This window comes from Ochotona curzoniae, unplaced genomic scaffold (genome assembly GCF_017591425.1).
Source record: "Ochotona curzoniae isolate NIBS_2020 unplaced genomic scaffold, NIBS_Ocur_1.0 scaffold_1037, whole genome shotgun sequence".
NCBI classification, from domain to species: Eukaryota; Metazoa; Chordata; class Mammalia; order Lagomorpha; family Ochotonidae; genus Ochotona; species Ochotona curzoniae.
Window position 1 is genome coordinate 20,054,035 of NW_024467083.1, and position 19,552 is coordinate 20,073,586.

At 50.8% G+C, this 19,552-nt stretch overlaps 1 protein-coding gene across 2 annotated transcripts in view; it reads right to left on the reverse strand.

Moving 5' to 3' along the window:
- KCND3 (potassium voltage-gated channel subfamily D member 3) overlaps positions 1 to 19,552 on the reverse strand; it is a 204,366-nt gene that overhangs the window by 179,636 nt on the left and 5,178 nt on the right. For both annotated transcript variants that reach the window (XM_040998494.1, XM_040998493.1), the window contains exon 2: positions 16,948 to 18,140. In XM_040998494.1, coding sequence (XP_040854428.1) covers positions 16,948 to 18,053 — 1,106 coding nt within the window. In that variant the 5' untranslated portion in view covers positions 18,054 to 18,140. The remainder of the gene's footprint in view (positions 1 to 16,947; positions 18,141 to 19,552) is intronic.

Here is a 19,552-nt window from a genome sequence, read left to right on the forward strand (position 1 = left end):
CCTCGCCGCCCACACACAAGGGCAGCAGAGCTCAGCCAAGGCCTGGGGATGGCTAATACTGGGCACTCACACATGCCAAGCCCTGGTCTAGGCACTTGATAACATTATGATCTTGCATGCTCACTGCCAAAGGAGAAATGGAGGTACCCAGAGGGATTTCCGTGTGGTCACACTGCAGAAAAGCAGCAAACAGAACACAGATGTGAGTCTGTGCTGGGCCCTGACTCACCCATGCTCCCCAATAGGGGTTCCCTGTGAGAGGACAGGCCTGGGGTGCTGCACAGGCTGTGACAGCAGTCTCAGTTGTGAACAAGCCTGGAGCTTCATCCCCTTTGTCCTGGGCTGCGCTGCCTCCAGATAAAAGGTAGTTTGCATATTTGAAAAAGAAAATCCATTCTCTGCCCATTCACTGCATTCCTCCACCTTGACTCCAACAGGTACTTCATGCTGCATTCCATCCCACACATAGGACCTTACTGGAAATCGCTTGGACTTCAAGCCAAGCTGAGATCTGTGTGCACTCCCCATCCTGTCCACACATACCCTTCTCTATTTCCTACCATGAAATTCCATTCACATGGTTATAGGGAAGAGCCTGTGGGAGGCTTCACAATCCAACTGCGGCTTTCCTCATGACTGTATTCCCACACAATGGGAAACAGTGGCTCCTTCTATGTAAAGCTGCAATCTATTCATCTACCTTTTGCATCTCAGGTTGGTCGTGTGATTCCTTTAGTGATCAGGACATCAGGAAATGCAACATAAGCAGAGGCATGAAAAGCATTTCCTTGCACATTAGGGTCTGCCCAAGTCTCCTCGGCAGCCTTGTGCCTGTCACAGCTTATAGGATCTGGGCTGGCCTGCTGGATGACGAGGGATGACAGCCACATCATCCACCTGTACTTCCCTGGGGCCATCTCAAGCCTGTACACTGATGTGAGAGTGAGGCCACCCCACACAAGTCATATTGGAGAGCCCTCCCCAGCCAGCCCTGACAGCCCAGGTCATGCAAGCCAGTAGAACCACGAGAAATAAATAAATGCTCACACTTTATGTCTTGGGCTTTTGGAGTCCTTTGTTATGCAGTAAAGGGTAACTGGAGTCAGGGCCTCACAGGGGGAACCAAAGAAGGTGCCAGAAAACAAGTCCTAAAGAAAAGAATAGTAAACACAGAAGTGTCCACCTAGTGCCGTGGTTTAGCGGTTTTGGAGCTAGCATGCTGATGTCACCTAGTAGTGTCACCTCACCATGCCTCAGTCTATTCGTCTGAGAAGTGGGAGAATAATCCTACACGAAGGGGCTGCTGGGAAATTGAGTTAGTACACATGGAGCACTGAGAGGACCCGTGTCAGAGTTCTCCTGTGGAGGAGAGGGCACATCTCCTGTTGCACTAAGAGCTGATCCTGGAGGTGGGTAGGGAGTGGAGCCTCAACAGGAACTTTCTGCCACCATACACTGCTGGAGGCCAAGGAGGTTTCAGAGCACCCTCCGGCCAGATGATCTCTCCTGTTGTCATGCCCACACACAGAGGAACTTCCCTTTTTCTGAGTTTTCCTGTATAAGCAAAGCCTCAGCTTCTCTCAGACACATCTCACTCTCTTCTTTCCTTGGGGTTCAGACACAAGAAAGGAGAGGAGAATAATCCCTTAGCCCACTCCTCCATCCCACCCACTAGCCAGGGTCTAAAAATCACCTCCCAGTTTATACCTCTATGACAATTCAGCACAGGGAGGGACGACAGCCATGGTTAGGCAGGAAGGTGAGGGGGGCCAAGCCTCTTCCTGGGGTCCAATACCAGGCTCTGGATCTGACTGTCTCCTCTGACTTGGCAGATTTCACTGAGGAAGGCCCAGCCTGGGGTTCTGGGAGCAACGGGTGAGTTGGGATGGCTTCTGGGTAGCCCCAAATCATGATGCTAAAGGAGAATTACCCAAGCTTTGGTCAGGACACAGATGCACTACAATGGAGTACAGGCAGGCAAGGCAGAGGAGATGCAGAACTCCACAGTTCCCTAGGTAGCCTGGTGGGTTGGAGAGTACCAGAATCCCTGGGCAGTGACCACTTGCCCTAAGCAGCCTGGCCACAGAACAAGGACAAAAGCACAACCAGGAGATCACACTGGAAAGCACAGCTTGAATGGGAAACACAATCCAACCTGAAGCAGAGAGGGTGGCCCGATGTAGAGGGCCTCCTCTGTGTAGCCCAAAGTGTGTACTTCAAAAATTATGTTGCTTGAAGAAAAATACAATAAAAGCACAGACAGCAGAACATGCTCTCACTCTTCCACAGGTGAAAGAAAGTAATATGACCGGGCCCGGCGCGGTGGTACAGTGGTTAAGGTTCTCCCCTTGCACGCCCGGGATCCCATATGGGCGCCGGTTCTAATTCCGGCAGCCCTGCTTCTCATCCAGCTCCCTGCCTGTGGCCTGGGAAAGCAGTCGAGGACGGCCCAAAGCTTTGGGACCCTGCACCCACGTGGGAGACCAGGAAGAGGCTGCTGGCTTCGGATTGGCTCAGCTCCAGCCGTTGTGGCCGCCTGGGGAGTGAATCATCGGACAGAAGATCCTCCTCTCTGACTCTCCTCTCTGTATATCTGCCTTTCCAATAAAAATAAAATAAATCTTTAAAAAGAAAAAAGAAAGTAATATGATCCATCATGATGAAGTGGGCCAAGCTACAGTGGACAATGGGTCCAGAACGCTGGGCCACTAGGAGGACTGCCTCCTTCAGCCTTCTTCCCCCACCTTCAACTTCCCAGAGCCTTTAAAACTTCAGGGAGCCCCATCAGAGATGGCATGCCTCCAAACCACACCTGGAGAGCTGCCCCTGACATCAGAGGATGGACACACAGGTCAGCACACCAGGAATGTTTGCTGAGGGAGTTTAGGGAATGGACAATATCCCACTCAAGTCAACATTTGCAGCTGGGCACTCTGCTACTCCCTCTGCCCCAAGAGTATACATGAGTGTGTGTCTGTACATGTACATATGTGTGTGTGCAGATGTGTGTATGTCTGCTTATGTATGTGTCTCTGTGTGTGTAAACAGGGTGGACCAAAGAACTGCTGCATCTCTGGTTCAGCAAAGACCCTCCTCAGTGATTCTGTCTGGATTCTCCAGGCACTTGGATCACTTTCTGGAAAAACGAGTGGATGGATGAGGGTCTCATCTGATGTGTAGAAGACCCAGTCCTAGGTCAGGACTGTGCTGCTGGAATGTGAGGGTCCCTTCTCAGCAAGCTAGTCTCCCAAGACCAAAGGGACTAGGCATAGCAAAAAGAGAAACAGTACCTACAAGTTCTTCAACATCAACAATGGCCCAGGTGACAAGAGGATGTTCCCCTCCCCACCACCCATCTCCGTCAATAGGCTCTCTTTGTCGCTTCTCTCTCTCTCTCTCTCTCTCTCTCTCTCTCTCTCTCTCTCTCTCTCTCTCTCTCTCTCCCTCACACACACACACACACACACACAGTGAGTACAGTGCCTGTTCTGTCTTTCCACCTGATGCCTACAGCAGCTTCCCTGTCCAATCCAGTCTCTTCCTGTGATTCACACACTTACACAAGCCCTGTATCTTCTTTAACTTGAGCTGTGAAAGATTTGATGATCCCCTTCATCCCACCCTGGCTGGACATGTTAACATCCCAAATTCAGGTATATCCCCGCCTATCTCCATGCCATGTAATTCATACAGATTGTACCTGATTCACTGTCCAATTCTGTTTTGTGTGAAGTTTTGTCCTTGGGTGTGATGGACCTAAATGCTCATAGGTGTTTCTCTGTCCAGAGTGAACTGCCAGGACATAAGGAGGCAGTGATGGGTCAGTCAATGCCCCTTGAATTACGGCTGTGTGCCAAGCATTCTACTAGGAGTTGGAGCATGGACCAGAGTCCCTGACTGTGGGGCAGGGCTGCCCATGACCATGTAAGCAGGAGCTGTCTATTCCCCAGGAGGAGACGCTCATGTGCATCTTCTGCAGGCACCAGCCTGTGGCCTCATTCTTTGGTCCTCTGGCTGGTGAGACACTCAGAGCCGGAAAGAGCCCACATGCCCCGCCCTATCCCCAGTCCTCTGTGATCATTTCATGGTTGGTTTCATTCACATAACTCAAGGTAATGTAAGCTAGGCTGCCCATGTGGATGTTAATAGCAATCTACAGATTCTCCTGCATTCCTGTGGGGAGCACAGGTAATAAAAATAATGGGCCTGGTGAAAGGAAGGGCCATTTACAGACCAACAGGATAACAGGGGAGAGAAATAAATGGGTGATGAGGTAGAGCAAGAAGAAGCTTGCTCCCAGTGGCATCTTCAGGAGGGGTGGGGCTCCACTTACCTGCAGAACCCACATCCCAGGATGGCACAGGTTCTTGATCGTTCTCCCCTTACTGGGTTGACAGAGGGCTCTGGGGGGTGATTCCATCCCTGGCAGGTGTCCATCTGCCAAGACTGTGCCTAGGTCACCTCAAGTCAGAGTTGGAACAGGTACCTAGGAGTCTTCCTGACCCTGAGGTCACTGGCATTTCATCCCTGCCTTGCAGAGCCACTTCTTAGCAAAGGCTGCTGGGCTCTCAAAGCCCTAGTCCTTATGGAAGGAGAAGTGGGTGCAATTCAAAGAGGAGGTTTGTGATCACTGAGCCTTGTCAGCAGTGGGGTAGACTATATCAATGTGGGGACAGGCGCTTTCCTGGGATGTGCTCAGGCTGGCCTACGGCCACCTGCTGGAAAGTGCCAAAAAAGTCAGCCTAAAGGGAGATAGTAAACCAGACTAAACCCAGAAGTCACAGGGCTAAATTGTCCAAATGATCAGCATGGTTGGGCCAGATCAAAGCCAGGATCTTGGAACTCTAACCTGGTATCTTGTGGATGTAGGTGCATAAACACTTGCACTATCTCCCGCTGCTTTCTTAGGTACACTAGTAGGGAGCTAGATCAGAAATGAAGCAGCTAGGATTGGAATTTTATGGGATGCTGGCATAGCGGGGAATGGCATAACACACTGTACCACAACACAACCCAAGACTAAAATCTTACGCCTACCCTTCACCAGGGTCAGCCAGGAGTGACCAGCAAGCTAAAGTCACAGTGCCGTGAGGTCTCTCATTATGGTACCTCAGCCCTGCATGCTTGGGGCTGCTGACCCTTCCCTGGCTCCCCATCTAGTACCCTGGAGATCTCTGGAGGCACCCAAAGCACAACATCCCAGGACTCTCTGCGGACTTGAATTTCTGACAGCCACTTTGGCCAAGGACTCTTTTTCACTCCTGCCTTTTGGGAGAACAAGAAATGGGAATGGGACGGTCCCCAGTGCCCTACCATCCAGGGGCTGGTTCTCAAGGCTGCGGAGTATCCAGGCTACTGGGCTAATGACCTCCTTTCCTTGGAAGAGCGAGAGACACAAGGCTTGTGCTGCTAAGTGACAGGAGCTTATCAAACCCAACTCCTCATCATCCAGCTAAGGATACTGAGGACCAGGGAGAGGAAATGACCTGGCCAAAGTCATACAGCCTGCTAAAGCAGCTGCTACACCTACCTTCCCTGACCCCCAAACCAGTGGTCCTCCCTGGTCCTGCCAAGCCCCTAGTATAGCAAAGTATTCAGCCAATCCCATAAGCCAGACCAGGCATAAGGCAGCCAGCTTGGAGCAGGGAATGGATAGCTCGTGTGCCTCCAAGGAGAAGCTGACCTTACATGGAAATATTCAGAAAGTCGAGCATGGTGTGTGAGGGTGGGGGAAGGGGCAGAGGAGTGGGCATGATGGTCGCTTCATCATCTCTCTCTAAGCCTGCCCAGCCCCTGAGTGTTCCAGTTGCGCTGCAGCAAAATGTTTTATTAATCAACACAATGCCCTTTCCTGGCCTGAGACAGGCTTTTGTTGACATGGGAAGAGGGGAAGTGGGGGGCTCTGGCTCAGCAGTTCCTGGAGATAGAAAAGCACATCTAGGGCTGAATGCGGGTGCTCTGGTCCCCTTCACCTCTTGGCGTACAGTGAGTTCAATGGCCACAGCACAGAGGGTCCAGGAGATAGGCAAGAGGAGAGCACAAAGGCCTGTACCTTCACTCCTTCAAGAGGAATCCAGGCAGGCCCTGCCACACCTGGCCTCAGGAGGCAGCCTCTTCTGCCTCCCACTTCTGCCATCTCCTGGCATCGTCCCCCATCACTTTAGGGCCTACAAAAAACACCACCCTGGCCTGGGAGACAGAGCACAGAATCCTCCACTGGGGACCAGCCCTAAAACTCCATGGTGGCTGTGGGCTAGGGCAGGTGCCATTTCCCCCCAGACTAGGACACTAGTCCCAGGGGCACCTGGGATGGCAATCTCTCCAGCAATGAAGAGGGCTTGAGATTTCCAAAAGTACTTATGGCAGTGATCAATGTTAGATTCACGGAGTATACAGATTCACCATTTCCCCTCTCTCTCCCATTGCGATGTGGTGGGTATGGAGGAGATCACAAACTACACTTACGTCTTTTGAATAAGACATTTATTTATTTTAAGAGACAGAGTTATAGAGAGACAGGGGGAGGAAGGGAGACAGAGAGAGACAGAGCAAGAGAGAACTTCTATCTACTGGTCCACTTCCCAGATGGTTTCAATAGTCAGGACTGGGCCAGATCAAAGCCAGAAACTTCACCTGGGTCTCTCATGGGGGTAGCAGGGTTCCAAGCATTGAGGACATCTTTTGATGCTTTTCCCATGCTGGGAGTAGAGAAGTTGGAACACTCACAAGCTCCCCTATGGGATGCTGGCACTGCAGATGGCAGCTCTCTGTGCTGTGCCACAATGCTGGCCACTCCACTGGTTATCCAGCACATGAAGAAGAGCCCATCTCCTTGGTTTCTTGTCTCCCCTCTTTGACATTGCAGGTTAGCAGAGTAGGGCACCTGGTCTCCCTCTCCTCTCTCCAAGGCAGAGGCTGTGGAAGGAGTTTCCTCCAACTCTCAATGAGCACAACTCATGCTTCCAGATGCCTCTCCCAGGAAATCTGGCTGTATAGCGCGGGAAAGAATAGGCACTGGCCGGAACGGTGCTCTGTGAGTCCCAGCACTTCCAGGCACCAGCAGTGGGTCTAAGCAGGCCTTGGTCTCCTCAACTATAAACATCATCAATACCTCTTTTGTATAGCAAGCATGAGGCTCATGTGTGTATCAACAATTTATATTGAAGGGGCCAGCATGATGGCACAGTGAGTTAAGTTGATGTCTGCAGTGACGGCATCCTGCTCTGCCCTCTGACCCAGCTCCTTGTTAATGTTCTTGGGAAAGCAGCAAAAGATGGCCCAAGTCCCTGGGCTCCTACCACTCACACTGAAGATCCAGATGGAGTTCCAGGCTCCTGCCTTCAGCCAGACCCAGGCCCAATTGTCAGGGCCATTTGGAGAGTGAACCAATGGATAAGAGATTCTCTCTTTTGACACCCTGGTTTTTAAATAAATCTTTAAAACAACTGGCATTTAACAAAGTACCTGGCTTGACAGTACTAGCTATTATTACTAGCAGTAATATTGCCATGGTTGTTGTTAAAGACAGTGGTAGGAATCTCTCAAGTGAACCCACTTCTGCTCATTCCATCCTTAGCAGAGAGAGCAAACAGCTGCATCTCTACTCTCCCGGAGAGCCACCCTGAAAACACTCACTTCTGGCTTGGAGACAGCCTTCTGGTATGCTAACCAACTGCACATACCTGGCTCTGGCTCAGGATGAGCAGGAGCGGCTAGTGTTCTCGGGCTATGGCCCTTGGATCCACATGCGTGTCAGACTAACAGCCTTTGTCCCCCTCTGCCTGTCAGCTTCCCCTCTCTTTTCACAGCTTTATGCCAACTACTCACTTGCTTTGTGTGTACTCATTTGTTTATTGTCTGAGACTCCCACTACAATGTCACCTCAGAGCATCTGTCTGTTCAGCTAACAGACACACCCTAGGCCTCCAGTGGAACAAGTTGTTGAGTAAGCAATCAAATGAATGGATGCATTTCATTTTTCCACCATGATCTTTCCAGGGCCAGTGAGAATGCCACTTGCTCTAGGAAGCCTTCTCTGACCTCTGCCATTTCCACTCCATTCTCACATTTTCATATGCCTTATTCACACCTCTTACTCCCCTGAGAGCACAGAAACAGCTCTGTGAGCATAAGTAAGTCTTATGCTGGACTCCTTATAAAGCCAGCAGACTCCAATGTAGCCAGAGGACCACAGCATGAATCTAGCAATTGCTACTACAATGTGGGAGCTTGAGCATGCTGTCTATCTTCTCGTATGCAAAATGGGAACCCAACACCTGCCTCCAAGCATTCAGTCCCCATCTGCTTTCTCTCTTGGAGCCCCTCACAGCCAACTAGGTCTGTGTCTTGTTTTCAGTGCCAGCTTTAGCTCTATGCCCATTCACTGAATTGTTGAACCATCACCCTCCCCCATTGCTCACCAAGGTCCCAGGCATCTCCTAGGGGTGGCAGATCTAAGCATGCTCCCAGGGATGCCAAGGGTTCACTCTTTGCTCCAAGGAGAAAATGCAGGTTAGAGGAACAACATTTTAAGTCTCTGGATGTCTGTATTCCTAGGGAGTTGGCCCTGGAGGACCATGGAGGTTACACCACACTGAATCAGCACCACTCTCAGCCAGGTGGACAAGGCCATTAATCTGCTATCATTCAGACCCCATCTTCCCCCTCCCACCAGCTTACATTTAGCCAAACCAAGGAATTTCTGCTTTTCTGAGCAGGAGCTGTTGCATTATCATTGTAGGTGACGATTGAAAAAAGAAAAAAACACCCTCTCACTTTGTTTGTAAAACCAATTTTCCCTTTTAGCTCTAACAGAAGCACGGTACAAAAGGGAATTCACATAGGCCTTGGATGGAAGCTTCAGTATGGATGTGTGCAGGTGGCACGAAGCTTCTCAGTGGAGTCATCTTGCCACCTGGCTTCTGGCCACCTCCAGGCCACCCAGGGTTAACAATAAACACCACAGGTCCAAAGCCAAGTGCATCATCTGTCCTCCTGCCCACCTGTTCTTCCTCTGGGGTTTGCCAACTCCACGCCTCCAATTGTCCTAGCAGCTGATCATTCCAGTGTGCTTCAGGCTCCCTCCTGCTTCTCTTTTCACCTCAGCCTTTGCTCTCCTTTTCTACCACAGATATCCTAGGTCAGACCTACTTTACCTTCTACCTGGATCCATTTTCTGGCCTTGTCATCCTGTGTTTACAAGCAGCCTCTTCTGACACTCACTCAGAAGAAAGATGCCAAAATGAATCTTCTTGATCAAGGAATCGCTGTGATGCCATTAGGCCCCCTAATGCCTACCAAACAAATTCTTTAGCCTAACACATGAGGCCCTCCACATCGGCAGCAATTTTTAAAGTTTTATTCCTGCTTATCTTGGTTTATTTTTGTCCTTAGAAGCACTAAACACTAACAATACAGCATATTAGTAAATCTCCCTCAACATCACACCCTGTGCCATTTACTTGGGCTTCTCATTTCCACATATGAAAATCCAACTTGCCGTTGTTGGCCTAGTCGAAATGTCACCTTGTCATTCATTCATCTACAAATATTTACTCAGCATCTAGTCTGTACCAGACCCTCCTGACTATTTCAGTGCATGCTCCATTCTCTCTCACACTCTCGTGAACATGCCCAGCTCATTCACAGCACTGTAAACTTTTTAGGGACCAGGCTAATAACTTCACTATTTCTTTAGTTCCAACACTGCCTGGTAACATTTCTTGCACACGCTGTGGGTATTTCATGTTTGTTGAACTGAATCAAGATGCATACTATCCAGCGTTTGGGCAGTGTTCAGTTTAATTCTCCTTTTTTTTTTCTGTCTAAGTATGCGTGTCCAAAAAGAAGTAAAAATCAGCCAATGATACTTCTCAGCAGCTATAAGCCTGTAATTATGGTTAACTCTCAGCTATCTACATGGCTGGAAAAACAGCACAGGAAACAATCCCACACCAGGAGCAGTAAAACATTATCTCCACAGGCCTTTGATGCATATTGTGTCATTTTTAAGCAGCTGATTTGCCTTTTTAATTGTCTGGCTGATCATCTGGTATCTGGATTTATCGCCTCTTCAAGGGCAGGCTGAGTACTGGGATAGAAGGGGAGATTTGCAACTTTGCTCGTGGGAGAAAATCAAGTTTTGACTGAATCATTTGGTCCCCACACCTCAGGGACAAGGCTCTGGAACTACCATAACAACTTCACAGGCATGGTGGCATGGCAGTCTGGCCACAGGGAATGATCTCTTCAACTCCAGTGACCATCCATGGTAGAGACTCCCTGGTCCCCTAGGTAACTCCGTCAGGTGGCCAGACCCTGTTTCATTGAAAGAAGATGACAAAGTATGGCTGAGACTGATGAGGTTCTGGAAACAGGGGTGAGGGTGGGCTAAGCTTTCCTGCTCCTGGCCCTCGAGATTGCCTGGATGTGTCACTTGGAGGCACTGAATGCAAATCGAAGGAAATGAGACTTTTCAATTTTGCATTGCTAGCCAGATAATGGAGGAGGGGGGAAGTTCCCCTTTCCTCTCCTGCAGCAAACAAACCTCACATGTGGTGATTCGGCAGCTGCATTAATGGGGGGAAATTGATGCACATTTCATGTGTCAGGGAGCCGAATCCCAGAGAATGGAGCCAGCCTCCCAGGAAATGATTTCTTTATATAGTTCCATCCATTTATTGTTTGATTGGACTTTCTGTATATTAAATTCAAGCTGTTCTGCCACTCATGGGTATTATGATGCACCGGCTCGGTGGGAAATAATGAAGGTGATAGGGTTTTACAGCATCGCATTACAAAGAAGGAGGCCCCAGCCTCATCCATCTCTCCATCAACCAGCCTGTGTGTGAGGTGGCACTTATATTAAAACGATTTTTTCTGATTCCGTTTAATGACACTTGTTCAAGTCCTGACACCCAGAATATGATTACAGGAGCTAAATGCAATCGTCTTCCATCGAGTCACAGTCAGCAAAGCCTGGGCCATCTTTTCTCCCCCAGTCCTCCACCTTGCCAACCCCCCATCATTCCCATCAAGCCAGGCAGAGGCAGGGCAGAGCTAGGGGGACAAACCCTTTGCCCTCTGCCAGGACAGAGGTAGGTGGCTGAACTCAACCTGGAGCCCATGACACTGAGCCTTTGGGCAGCCCTCTACATTCCTACACACACTGAGGGAGCTCCCTGGAAGAAGTTGGGTGGAGGTAAACCTTGTGTACTGCTTCCCAGTGCAATTGGTGGGGATCTGGCCCCGACTTTTCAGGAGAACAAAAGTGCCTTGGATGTCACCAGTGAGAGCAGGAACACTTGCACAGGAGTGTCAGGTAGGACATCAGCTTCCAGGAGCAGGTCAGTTGTGCACAGGTCTACCTGCCCCAGGATGGGGATAGGTGGAGAGAGCAACTGACTCTGCCGCTCTCCTTGGCCAGATGGAGTATGGAGCAGAGCTCTGTGGCAGGTGAGTGAGACTGAAGGGCTGGTTCCCCCCTCCCTGGGGAGGAGAGGGCCAAACTGTCTTCTGTTTACACCCTTGTGTGGCAGAATACTTGCTGCTCCTGAGACAGAATTGTACTAATGTTTCCTGGTGTGTTAAAAGAAGAAAACCCAAACAAAACCAGTGAGAGAGAAAGAGAGGGAGATAGAGTTGGGAGTAGGAGTGGGAAGGATTGAGATCCACTTTGAGAGATTCCAGAAGAGATTTGTGAAATAGAGTACCATTTCGAACCTCTCTTTGGAAAAGTTGGATGGGAAGATGAACCCAATGTGGGGGTCCTGATGGGGAGCACCCACAAGACTGAAATTCCACCAGGTGTGAGTTTATCTTCCCTTCCCCACAGCCCAGAAGCCCCTGTGAGCCCTGTGTCACAGGGCTGGAGTAGTGTCTATTCCCGTTATGGCAATGGGTTCAAGGTTCCATGCCTTGTCCAATGCTCAGTGCAAGTACCAGGTTGAAAGGCCAATGATGCAGGTGTAGACTTTACATGGACCACTCCCTCCATTCCCTCCCTGACCTTCCAGTTCTCCTCTACCCTTGCTCATGGGGTTCAATCACCAGGACTGTTGCTCCTCCCAGAACAGCAGCCTTTGCATTACCTGTTCCCTCTAGCCAGAATGCTATTCCTCCAAGCTCTTTACTTTCCTTCAGGACTCTGCCCTAATTCTGCATTATCCAAGAGGCCCTCCCTGACCTCTTCCTGTAAAAGAGCAACTGTCCCTTGCTCCATTCCTCACTGATCACTCTCTACCTGTTACATCTTGTTTTGTTTTTCTGCAGTCTGATAATGATGTACCTGCTTGCTGATCTGCCTATTGTCCGGTGCCAACCACCAGAACAGCTCAGAGAGCGTTATCTTTAGCCCTGTATTTGCAATGCCTTGTAGACACTTGGTAGTAAGCTAGTGAATGAAGAAGAAGGTTGTGGGGAAGTATGGCCAAGTAACCGAAAGGCAAGTTAACTGCAAACACCCCTTGCAAGAAATCCTATGTACCCAAACTTGCTAAAGCTGAAGACAGAATTGCAGCCCATTTTGATAGGGTTCCTCCTCACCTGGGCCTGGCCCACAGGTCTGCTATTTGTTGTGACTTTTGGCTGTCATCAAAGGTGGGTAAGCCGGGGTGCCAGCCATGCTGTGCAACTGGACATAGTCTACCAGTCTTAGGTAAGGCATGAGTCACAACTCACATGCTGATCTTAGGAACAGGGACCTACCTTCAGGGAGCTCCAGTACACAGCTGAAGTTAAGGAACTACGGCAGTGGCAAGGGGAAGCAGCGGCTACGAAAAAAGGTGAGGGCGAGTGCAGGGCACAGAATAGGCACTCGGCAAATGCTGAACTAATAAAGGCATATGAGTCTGCACCCTCTTGCAGGAATGAACTGTCAGCTAAGAAATGCCAACAAAGGCAAGGCTCTGAAGCCAACTGCTTCCCATTAAGTACCCTACCAGCCACCACACAGTGTCTGCCATGGTGTGTCTGAGCTCAAGATATCTGGGAGTAGCAGAGGAGGACTGAAGGGCTCTGGAGGCAGCGGATCAGACTTTGGGAATGGAAGGGTTAACAACAACCAGTTTGGGGACTGGTTCCACTACTGGCCTTCTGGCTATGTGTGGGAAGCCCATTCTGTGGCAGGTCTAGAACCTCAGGCCAGCCCTTCCAGGATTATGTTTTAAAAGGAAATGTAAATTACTTGGAGGCTGCTTCTTTATGCTTTGCAAGAAGTAAAAATCAATTCTGCTTTTGTTAAAGTAATTTTGGGACTCAGTCACATTCTCATCTCAGAGCACAAGGTGACAGATAGTCTGCTGGTCACAATCCTGTGCCCAACATGGCAGTGGGCAGCTCTCTCAGCAGAAACGGCCACCTCTACTCTGCCTTTCCCATGCCCAGTTCTCTCTCTCTCTCTGAGCCATTAAGGGATATCTACTTTGTAGCCAGGCCTGGGGTCCTATTTGTCCCTGAGTTGGGTACCCCCATGACGCTGGACAAAGTCAAGCAAAATCACGTGGGAATATCTGCTCTGAGAAATTGGCATCATAGAGTACATTTCCCAAACTAGTTCTGGTAGTGTTATTTAATATTGGAAATTCTGATATCCCTTCCCTTTGTTAACTGAGATAATTGAGGATTTATTTTATTTATAGCACCAATTATGAGCACACGAATTAATCCTGAATGGTGCATTTGGGAACACAATCGTCAATGGGGCACCTGGGGAACCTGGGCAGCTAGCACGGGATCCAACCAGCATAGGAGAATGTTCGGGAAAACCATCCTCCAGCAGCCCTGCCGGCGGTTGGGCTGTTCACATTCTTTCATGCTTAAGGTATTTTGAGATATTAAATAAACGGTAATAATTGGCTCTGGGAGATCCCTTGCTAGAGGGGACACCTGAGTAACTCATCGACAAGGTGCTAGGAAAGCAGAGACAGCAGCCAGAGCCAAGAAAAGGGCGCATGGGCTCTTGGCATGCCAGCCAGTGTTGCTCTGCCAAAGAGTGGAGGGCAACCTCTCCCATGCACTGGAAATGGGAATTCAGGGAAGGAACAGGGCAGGGAAGGTCTGCAGAGAGAAAGGGGTGGGAGTCCACAGTGAGCTGATGCAGGCCACTGAATGGTGTCTCAAATGCCAGCATGCAGTAGGAGAAAACACGGGGCTGCCTGAAATGCATAAACAAGTCTCCGATGAGCCCCAGGGGTGTGGCCAGGACAGGACCCAGGCAGGGCAGAGGGAGAATTTTCCAGGGTCAGGCCTCTGAGATCTGCAGCACAAGAGGTTCCCACAGTGCTGTAGGGTATGCCTGAAACAGACACCAAATCAAAGCCACTCACTTCTCTCCTCAGAGAAGCTAGAGCTAAGGCAGAACACAAGGGCTGGGAGGGGCAGAGTGGGGAGAGCAGTATTGCAGGCTCAAACCCTAGATCCAACCCCAAGAGAGGGCATATCTAGAAGAGAGCAAGAGCAGCAGCAGGCCAAGCAAATGGAGAATGCACCCCATTTACGCTGACCCATCCATTAAGCAGCATTTTTCCAAGCACCTGCTCCAGAGAGCCAAGCAGCGAGCCTGCTAATGTTGCCAACTGCCAGCTCAGGACAAAGTCAGAGTAGCCTGATCTGACACTGAGCCACCCCAGCCAGGTCGGGAGGGAAGAGAAAGGCTACTTGCTTCCCTGGTACTTCCATAAGATGAAGGAAGATGCCATTCACTTTCTCACCCACTTGGTCCTCTTCCTAGAGGTCCTCTGACAAACTTGCTCATGGTCTAGTGTGCAGTGGGGGACTCCTGGTTGTGGTCAGGGGCAGCAGGACTTCTCCCCAATGTAATCTGCCTTTCCTTCCTCACTGCCTCAACTTGCCAGCACAGCCCTGCCTGCCACCCATCTCCAACAAGGTGGGCTTGAGGTCAAGACCAACTGTACCTGGATGTCAGATTTGCATCTTGGGTGAATGCCAAAGGAAAGGGGGCAGTTTTGCTAGCAGCAGTGAAACAGAATTTGGATAGAAGAGCAGCTGCTTCAAAAGTGGTTATCTTGAACTGTCATACGGAAATGTTTTATTTGCAAAACCCTATGTGCCTAGCATGAAGTACTTGCTGGGTAGCGGCTTTCTTGACTAGCAAAACGAGCAGAGTAGGACATCAAACCACAAGGCCATAATAAAACAAAGTAATAACCCTGAAGGTCTGATTTCTATTAGGATTCCTGAAGGTATGGGACCATGTGCAGTGGCAAAAGGAGAGGAGAAAGGACACCAGAGGCAGCCAGCCTGGTAGCTGAAAGTAGGCTGTGCCTCTTATCAGCTGTGCAATGACAAGAAATGTGCCTAACCTCTCTGAGCCTTGATTTCTGCACATTTAAAGGGTACAGACTTCTTACCTTGTAGGACTGTTGTGAAGACTTAAAGAGGTAGCATATGCAAGGTACTTAGCATGTCGCCTGACACATGGTAAACACCCATATGCCATTTTACCAATAATAACAAGTAATGGGCAGGAGGCCAGTGAGGTTCCCATTGATCTCCCCTGAGCTGATAAGTATAATTCTGACACCCATCAGTACGCCCTGCTTTTACCTCCACAGCAGCCAAGATGTCCCTCTGGCATTGTGAGCCCCTCCAAGCAGTACCTGAAGGGACTGAGGAGTCAAAATTGCAGCCCCCCTACTCTAAATGAGCAGCTACTTGAAGTGTGTGTGTCCGTGTGTTGGAGTGGGAGGGAGGGTGAGGATGCCTTCAGAAATGGATGAGGACACTCCTTGCTCTGTCCTCCCCCTCCTTTGTGGCTGAATGACAAATGTCATCATTTTAAAGGGTTCTGTCACCTGCTCAGTCATTACCAATAAGCACACAGCACAGCATCATGGAAAGAAAAACTACTACCGCCACCATCTCCAGCACTGGGTTTCAGCCAGGGCAAAATCCAATCATGAGGATGCCACCAACCAAATTGTCAAAGACCAAATAAAAAGCTTCATGAATTCTCCATCAGCAATGTAATGCTTCCTGGCCTAAGCAAACACAGGCCCAGCCGATGAACAGCAGAGGGTTTCCCATCAGCCGCCAGGGCTCCTGAGGGCTGAAGAAGCAGCCAGCCCGAGGAAATCTATGTCTCCATAAAGCTGCCTTGATGGGCCCTAATCCTGTTAGGGAGAAGATGGCAATATCCTTCACAAGCCCCCTGCCTCTGATGGAAAGCCTTCCATGCTGGTGCCACGCGGTTAAGTCTGGAGAGGGGATCTTGGACCGAGGGCTAGGGCCACGTCCCCCACAATCCTTCCACGCACCTGTAGTCTGCTCTGCTGCCAACTGCTGCTCAGGTGGCACTCAGTGGTACTCAGACTGACTGATTGATCATCTCAATGGCCAGGTCTTGGAGCCACCTTAACTTAGGTTGAGAAAGCAAGCCCGCTCCTTCTTCGGTGAGAACCAACCAGCCAGGGGCCTTGCTTTGCCAAGAGAACCTGTTCAGAACTGTGGAACCCATGAGCCTCTGTGGCAGTAGAGAAAAAAAGACCAAAGAGGAGACATCTTGCAGGTGTACCATGGAGGAGACACAAGGGAAGCACCCCACAGAGTAATTCTCCTGGTCCTTACAGCCCTGTCCCTTCACCCCAACAGTCCTCTTCCCCTCCACCTGTCGCACTGTCTCCCTCCGATGGTTATCTTGGGACACAGAGACGCACGTGGTCACACTGCCACCTCCCTCCCTGGATACCACCACACTCACAAGCAGCGTCAACAACTGTCCAAGTTCTATAAAATCCATGTTCCCATTCAGGAGAAAACTTCTATTCACAACAACCTAGTAATTCCTAACAGCGGCTCCTGCACTGTTCCTGTCTCCGACAATCTCGCCATCGCCTATGCAGGTTCCCCTTCCTTTTCCTCCCCACAGTTCAACCACAGTCCCCTGGAGTCCAGCTCCAGTGGCAGTAGCAAAAGCAGTGGCTGACTTACCCCAGTGTGGTCATGGTGACAATGGTGTACCAAAAAGAAGCAGGGATGCTTGTGAACTTGCTGGCGGAGGAGCCCTTCTCAGCATAAAACATCACAGTGGCAAAGATGATGATGGCCATGGTGAGGGAGAAGAGGAGAAAGCCGAGCTCGGAGGCACAGCTCTTGAGGGTGTAGCCCAGGATCCGCAGGCCCTGCGAGTGGCGGGAGAACTTGAAGATGCGGAAGACCCGAAAGACGCGCAGCGTGACGAAGGCGCCTGATACGTCCTCATTGTTGGTCATAACCAGGCCAATGTAGTAGGGCATGATGGCCACCACATCGATGATGCTCATGACGCTGCGGATAAAGCGGTAGCGGCTGGGGGCAGCAAAGAGCCGCAGCAGGTACTCCACGGTGAAGATCATGACACAGGCCGTGTCCAGGCAGAAGAAAGCCACCGAGTAGCGCTCCCCGCATGGCAGCTCCTTGCTACCGGGCACCGTGCCGCATGGCACCGTCTCTACCACATTGGTGATGACTGAGACGGCAATGAAGAAGCCTGTGACGTAGTAGAAGACCAGGGCCAGTGTGCTGGTGTGGGGGTTCTCGAAGGCGCGCCACATGGTCTGGCGGAAGCTGAGTGAGGGCATGGCCTCCTGGTTGTTCTCTGAGTCATTGTCGTCCATGAGCCGCTCGGCATTCTCCCGCTTGCGGTCCTTGTACTCCTCGTAGCAGCAGTCACCGATGATCTCCGGCAGGATGCCGTAGAAGGCCAGCTCGTCGTCATAGGCTGAGATGCACTCATAGCGCGGGTAGTGCAGCTTGCCAGTGCGGTAGAAGTTGAGCACACAGCGGAAGACCTCGGGGTCCCGGTCAAAGAAGTACTCCTTAGTGTCCTCGTTGAAGAAGAACTCCTTCTCCGTGCTGCCCAGCAGCGTGTCTGGGTAGCGCTCCAGCGTGGTCCTCCATGTCTGAAAGCGGCGCCCGCTCACGTTGAGCACGATCAGCTCATCCTGCCGCTTGCTCTTGTCAGCTGGGGCCAGGGGCATGGGACAGTTGGCCACCGGCATCCACCCGATGGCTGCAGCCCGGGCAAAGGGCAGCCAGGCCGCGACGCCGGCTGCCATGCTGACTCCAGCTCTTCAGCTGCCGCTGCCACCACTGGCAAGTGCTCAGACGCTGGCCACACCAGCTTGGAGTCAATCCAGGGAGCCCTGCGGGGAGGGAAGAGAGATCAGAGAAAGGGGGTGAGTCCCTTGGGGATACACCCTGGGTAGCTGCATAGCACAGGCAAGGGGTCTTGCGTGAAAGGGACACAGCGAGAGTGCCCAAGGTGAGTACGGGCCGAGCTCGCAAAATTACCACCACCACCACAGAGAGGTGCCCGATTCTTCTGGGTCCTCCCCACACATGGGGAGGGCACCTGGCATGTGGCAAGGGAGTGGGGCGGGACTGCCAGATGTTGCTGACAGCCTGACAAATTGTCAAGTTCCAGAGAGGACTCAGGAGCATGTGGAGGGAGCGCCTTTCTCGCAGGCAGAGACACCGGTAATCATAACTCCGAAAGGTTATGGCGTTATTACGAATTTAAATTGGGAGAGGGGAAATGAGTTCTCATTAAACGAATTTAAAAGTGGGGTAAACATGCTAATTTTTATTTCACTCTTCATCCACCAGGGTAATCAGGAAGGAAGTGGGATGTGAAGGAGGGAGAGCAGGTGAGTACATTCTTCCCATTTCTCCCTGGAGGGGAAGAAGTGTGCCCTTGTCTGGAACATTCTCAGAGATGACAGGTGACCACGGGTAGCTCAGGGCTTTGTGAAGCTCCATCCCCAGTTCCCACAGGAAAGGCTGTCCCTGGAGGATATTTGCCCCTGCTCCCTGCTCCCAGGAACCTGTGGTCAAGTGCACCTGTCAGAGTCATGGCGGGAAAGCAGGCTCTGAACATGAGGCTGGAAAGGTCTCCTCCCACCCGTGAAGGAGGTCTTGGATTCTTGATTCACTTGCTTCCCATGCTTTGTCTCCCCCTCCTCTAATGGAAATCAAGCCGCGTTCACTGCCATCCTTGGAGTCCTTGCCTGTAGCTTCCGTCTGCCCACCATTCCCAGCTCCCTCTTGTCATGCAACAATACTTCTGGCCACATCAGCCTCTCTCACCTGGTCCCAACTCCACCCTGGGAAATTCCTCCAGAGCTGGGCGATCTTGTCCCTTCCCGTTCAGCTCCCTGACCCACACCGCGTCCACCCTTCCCCATGGTCAATGAGGGCACTTGGCTTTGAGGAGCAGAGTTCCTTTCCCCATGCAGCTTTTGAAATGTGGTAGAGAAATGACTCTGCAATCCCCATCCCCAAATGTGTACCATCTGTGGGAAGGCATAAGGCAACACAGAAACACACACAGCAGCAAGGGGAAATGGTTTGGGGCTGGCACATTCCTTTCCACTCATCTTAAATGGATCACACAGAATAAATCCAAACTGAGGATTTACTTGGGATCCTCTGGAATCCTGCTGGTCTGAGTCTGGATTTAAATAGACAAGGTGTAAGGTGAGTCTTGGAGTTCCCCTCCCTTCTTCCCTTTACCCTCCTCCCACCCCATGACACAATGACTTGTAACAGGATTTGA